The sequence below is a fragment of the Prosopis cineraria genome, unplaced genomic scaffold (assembly GCF_029017545.1).
Source record: "Prosopis cineraria cultivar Desert tree isolate PC_DT_omini unplaced genomic scaffold, ASM2901754v1 PC14, whole genome shotgun sequence".
NCBI classification, from domain to species: Eukaryota; Viridiplantae; Streptophyta; class Magnoliopsida; order Fabales; family Fabaceae; genus Prosopis; species Prosopis cineraria.
In genome coordinates, this window is record NW_026555345.1 from 22,005,526 (window position 1) to 22,011,525 (window position 6,000).

Genomic DNA, 6,000 nt, shown 5'->3' on the forward strand with positions numbered 1-6,000 from the left:
ACTTTTAGTTGAGAGGTTACTACCCATCGTCATACCTATTTGCTTAACCCCAATTATTCATGGATGGCTTGGCTTTATCAGCATCTGGTGCTTATATCAAGGAACGCTTGTGACTCCAATTTCATATCAAATGGCTTTTGAGAAGCTATGCCTAATCTTCTTGCTGTTTCTCTTACTTGCCTTGCTTTCACATTCTGTAGTCTCTCAATCTTCTAAGAATATATCTTTGGGCACTTCCATCACTGCAGTGGAAAAAGGCTCCTTCTGGGCCTCACCATCTGGTGAATTTGCATTTGGTTTCCAACAAATTCAGAAAGATGGGTTTTTACTAGCCATTTGGTTCAACAAAATACAAGAAAAAACTATTGTCTGGTCAGCTAATGGACAAAATCTTGCTCCAAATGGTTCCAAAGTTGTGCTTTCCACAGATGGTTCTTTCCAGCTCGTTGATCCCACTGGTAAGCAAATTTGGATTGCTAGCCCTATAGGAAATGGAGTTTCTTATGCTGCCATGCTTGATTCTGGTAACTTTGTGCTAGTTGGTCAAGGATCTCAAAATTGGTGGCAAAGCTTTGATCATCCCACTGACACAATTTTACCAGGACAGATTTTGCATCAACCTGCTCAACTTGTTTCACACTATTTGCCAAATAACTATTCAAAGGGGAGATTTCTGTTTGCACTTCAGGATGATGGGAATTTTGTGCTTTACACAACAAATTACCCAACGGATTCTGTAAATTATGCTTATTGGACTACCCAGGTTTTTGGCAGTGACTTCTCAGTGGTCTTCAACCAATCCGGTTCTATATTTGTTCAAAGAAGTAATAAAAGTATAATCCAAACAATATCATCTCTGAAGGACATCTCTGCACAAAATTTTTACCAGAGAGCTATTCTTGATTATGATGGAGTCTTTCGGCACTACATCTATCCCAAGGATAGTAAATACAGCACAAGAAATCATCCTATGGCTTGGTCAATTCAGTCTGTGACACCTTCAAATATTTGTTTGAGAATTAGTGGACCTATAGGAGGTGGAGCTTGCGGACCCAACAGCTACTGTAACTTTGATGGTAAGATGAAAAGTTGCAATTGCCCAGCTGGTTACAGCTTCATTGATCCAAATGATGTGATGAAAGGATGCAAACAGAACTTTGTTCTACAAAGTTGTGATGAAGCTTCTTCACAAGCACATCTCTTTTATTTCAATGAGATGCTACATATTGATTGGCCAAACACTGACTACGAATACTTCAAACCAGTAAGTGAAGATTGGTGTAGACAGGCTTGTTTAGATGATTGTCTTTGTGGAGCTGCTTCTTTCAATGAAGGGGCATGTTCCAAGAAGAACCTACCTCTCTTTAATGGAAGGTTTGATTTATCATTCCAAGGGAAAGCTCTAATCAAAGTAAGAAAAGATAATTCTTCTTCTCTGATTCCTAGAGAAATTAATCCAAAGAATGATAAATCAAAATTATTTATTAGTGGTTTGATACTTATGGCCACTTCAATATTCTTGTGGTTGCTCTTGATAGTGGCAGTTTATCTGGTTTTATATTGGTTTCGCCGTAATAATCAAAAGCTACCTAAAAGTAGTCAATTTGGGCCAATCATGAATCTTAAAAGTTTCACTTATGAAGAGTTATGGGAAGGAACCAATGGATTCTCAGAAGAATTGGGTCGTGGTGCATTTTCTGTTGTATACAAAGGTGTTTTGCCAAACCATCCAAAGAACCTTGTTGCTGTTAAGAAACTAAAATTGCTGAATGACAGTGATAAGGAATTTGAAGCGGAAGTGAGTGCAATTAGTCAAACACACCATAGGAATCTGGTAAAACTTTTGGGATTCTGCAATGAAGGAGAGCATAGGCTACTTGTTTATGAATACATGAGTAAGGGAACTTTAGCAAATTTTCTTTTTGAAGGCCAAAGGCTAAGTTGGTATCAAAGAGTGCAAATTGCAATAGGAACAGCTAAAGGGCTCTTGTACTTGCATGAAGAGTGCAACACTCAGATCATACACTGTGATATCAAACCTCAAAATGTCTTGCTTGATGACTCTTACACAGCTAAAATTTCAGACTTTGGTTTAGCAAAGCTCTTGAAGATTGACCAGGCCGTAACTACAACAGCAATAAGAGGAACTAAAGGGTATGTTGCTGCTGAGTGGTTCAAAAACAAGCCAATCACCATGAAGGTGGATGTTTACAGCTTTGGAGTTATGTTACTGGAGCTTATTTGTTGCAGAAAGAATTATGACAGTAATGTTGAAGATGAGATTAAGATGGTACTAATAGATTGGGCATGTGATTGCTTTCACTACAGGAGATTTGACTTGTTAGTGGAAGATGATAAGGAAGCTTTGAGTGACATAGAAAGGGTAGAAAAGTATGTGCGAATCAGTATTTGGTGCACTCAAGATGATCCATTAGCAAGACCCACCATGAAGCAAGTGGTACAAACGCTTGAAGGATTCATGGATGTGCCAAATCCCTTTGTTCTACAATCTGTTACAAGTTAAGGGTAAGCCTTCAATCATCATGAATGGTATTTATGCTTTTGGTAAATTAAAAAACTGAGTATGTCAGTGGTTATGCATGTTCTCTTCCTTTATTCTGTTTTCCTGAATATAGTGAAAATAAAGAGTTGCATATTACATACATTCACGCATGTGTTGTAAAGTTCGAACCTTTATACTGTAATTCAATAAAAAAAAAAAAAGGATTTAAAACCCCAAACCTTTTTATTGAAGGCTTGCTCTTCCTCTTTTCATATTATAATTCAATACAAGAGTTGGCCTCCTAAAATGAGGCCATCACTTTGAAAGTTTAGTTCTATTTAAATGTAAACACTTGACACTTGACACAACACACACCCTATGTATCATAAAACCATGAAATGTGTTTGTATTTGCAGGTTATTTTGTCAGCTTATATAATGCTTGGCAGCGGTCAATGATGCTGGTCTTTTTCTTCAAAGGAAGCAATAGCCTGTTTGCATTGGTTTGGAAGCAAGAGTTTCGAAATCTTTTTTTTTTTTGGTTTTCTTCTGTTGGGCCTGCTAGATGTGTTTATGGTGTGTCCTTCTTGTATGTTGGGCTTTGTGTAGTCTAGTTGAGTATTGTCCTAGTTTCTTGTCCTATCATTTTATGCAAATATCATGTCACGTATCTTCAATTGGATTCAGAATCCTTGAATATGATATAGTCTTGTAGTCATATAAAAAAATGTAAATATCTGTATTATTTTCTTGTTTTATCAAGAAATAAATAAATTTTGTCAACGCCTTCGTGACTCAATGGCATAAGCACCTTCTTTAAGTGTCTTTTATTTAGTAGTGAAGCAAATTAAATAATCAAACTATTCTTAGGCACTTCTGTAGTCTTATTTTTAGTTTCAAAAAATTTAGTTTAAATACTCTAGGCATTTTTAATCAAATTTTACCCCTAATAAAATAGTTATTTATTTTTAAAATAATCTCATTTTTTCATATTTATTTCTATTTAATAGAGTGTTTTATTCTAAGATAAATATAAAGTGATCTATTTAGGGATACTTTTGAAAAAAATAATGATTACACCTTAAAAAATTAAAAATGTCTTATATTTTTTAACATCAAATTCCTCAAAAAATGTTTTAAATTTAAAAAATTAACAAATTTCACATTCATAAAAGGCATTCTTAGCATCCATGACTAAATTATTTTCATAAAAAGGAATTTTTTTTAGGAAAAAAATTTTTTGGCCAAAAAATGGCTTTCCTCCAGCCAAAAGGATTTGGGGGAACGGCATTTAGTCCCAGAGAACTGGTTTAAGGTGAATAAAGTTCCAATAGATTGAAAAATGCTTACCAAGTCTCAATAATCTTTTGATAAAAAAGAAAAATACATCATTTGCCCTCCCTTTATAAGGCAGTAAGCTGATGTTATTTCATCCTCCCTTGACTACTTCTTACAATCGCATGTACTATCTATGCGTGCACCTTTTTTCTTCCCCTTCTTCTTTTGCCACCATAAATTTCAAAATTCTACGCTTCAATTTCTAGAAAAAATTTTAAAAAGTCTTTTATTTGAAATTGAAGGATAAAATTGTTATTAAATATCTATTTCACCACCTATAACTAATTTTTTTAAAAAAATATTTCACAAGTTATAAATTTTAACTTATAGTATATTTTGAATTTATAATTATATATTTTAAAAACTATATTTATGAGTACTTGGATTTATAACTTCTTATGTCTTGATTTACCCAAAAAAAAAGAACACTGATTTAATGTTGAAATTTCTTATAAGAATTTATTTGTTCAATTCCTAAGATTTACAACTACATTTCTTCAATTTGCAACTTATGATATCTTAATTTGCAATCGTGTTTCTTATTTTTAATTGCGAACATGTTATTTGACATAGAATTTTGCCGAGATTATTTCTCTAGTCAAAAGAATTTGCCACCACACTCGCACATTTACAACTTGTGATACCTTGAGGTGCAACTCCATTTCCTATATTTAATGATAATCATATGATTTGATATTGAATTTTCTCTTGAGGAATTATTTATTCAATCTTAGGGATTTGCAATTACACATATTTGCAACTTGTTATATCATGTCTTGCAACTCCATTCTTTTAATTAGAAACAAAGAATATTAGATAAATTTTCACTTAAAAAGTTATTTGTTCATGGATTTACAACTAAAGTTCCCTAATTTGCGACTTCTTATATCTCGGTTTGTAACTTCTTTTCATTAAAAAATACAATATTTTTCTTTGAGTTTTCTCTTCAAAAATTATTTATCTTTATCAATAGATAATTATCAGATTTTTTTTTTGAAAAGTAGTGTAAATGATACAATATAATAAATCTAAACAAAAATTGGATTTTAGCCCTATTAATCCCATTAAAATACGCAATTATAAATTCAAAATATACTATAGGCTATACAAAAATATTATATACAATATTCCCTAAAATAATAATTGGTCTAAATCATATTTTGGTTTTTTACGTAAGTAAGAAATAATATTTGTATTTTATTATGTAGTTTAGGGGACTTAATTGATATTAATTTTTCTATAGGATACTTATATGAAATAAAATATTACTTTTTGATATTTTTTGATAAAAAAATCAAATATGTTAAAAAGTAAAAAGACAATTTACAACAATATATGTTTCTCAACCAAAGCTCGAATGAGATAAACAAAATGCAGCAGTAACAAAAGAAACAAAAGCAAAACAAGAAATTAATAAATCTACTTTGTAATTAAGAACATTCAAGATCAAAGATCTATCTTGAAGAGCCCATAAAAGCTTATGATTATGGCAAATTATATAAAGAGGACATGATCTAGGGGAAATTGAAAAATTGCCATTGATAATCCAAGAGAGCATCAAGCGAAGACAAGTAAGACTAAAAAGTCTTGAATCTATTAAAGTTGACCGTTGCCAAAGAAAAGATTGTACCTCTTGTAAGTTATGCCAAATGGAAATGTGACAGAAGCTGAGTCTCTTTTACTTTTTAATCCAAATCTTCCATCCCTCACAATTAAGAAGGAAATGAGACAGAGGTAGGTTCTTAATTTAATTTCTTGAAGAAAGACATTGAGACAGCCCTGAGGTATAAGACCATTGACAACATTAGTTAAAAAGTGAACAGTGCTAGCAAATTCCATGATTACCTTATCAGGAAGGGAAGCGACTCCTTTGTGAAGGATTTCATCCCTTTTTTGCCTGATCAAATTTGGTAGACTAATGATTTGCAAAATTATATCAATTTGCCCTTCCCTGTATAAAGAAGGTAACTTAGAACATAACCAAGAGATCAAGCCAGTTTGGGTAATATCTAAAGATTTAATAGAGTTATAAAACTAAAGAGTTATAAAACTAAAGACTTCTAACAAAAGGACAAGAATAAAAAATATGATTTAGAGATTCATCCTCAAGACATCCAAACACAATGAGATGCAACACTGAGATGATGGTTTTGCAAAATA

General features: G+C 32.3%; 1 protein-coding gene across 2 annotated transcripts; it reads left to right on the forward strand.

Moving 5' to 3' along the window:
• Positions 1–15: 15 nt before the first annotated feature.
• LOC129293853 (G-type lectin S-receptor-like serine/threonine-protein kinase LECRK2) lies at positions 16–3,330 on the forward strand. Of its 2 annotated transcripts, XM_054931971.1 has the most exons (3): positions 16–458; positions 540–2,526; positions 2,920–3,330. In XM_054931971.1, the coding sequence occupies exons 1-2, from the start codon at positions 131–133 to the stop codon at positions 2,522–2,524; spliced, it is 2,313 nt and encodes a 770-aa protein (XP_054787946.1). In that variant the 5' UTR covers positions 16–130; the 3' UTR covers positions 2,525–2,526; positions 2,920–3,330. The 2 variants fall into 2 exon arrangements, with proteins under 2 accessions (XP_054787946.1, XP_054787945.1); XM_054931970.1 differs by having other exon boundaries at positions 17–2,526.
• Positions 3,331–6,000: the final 2,670 nt, after the last annotated feature.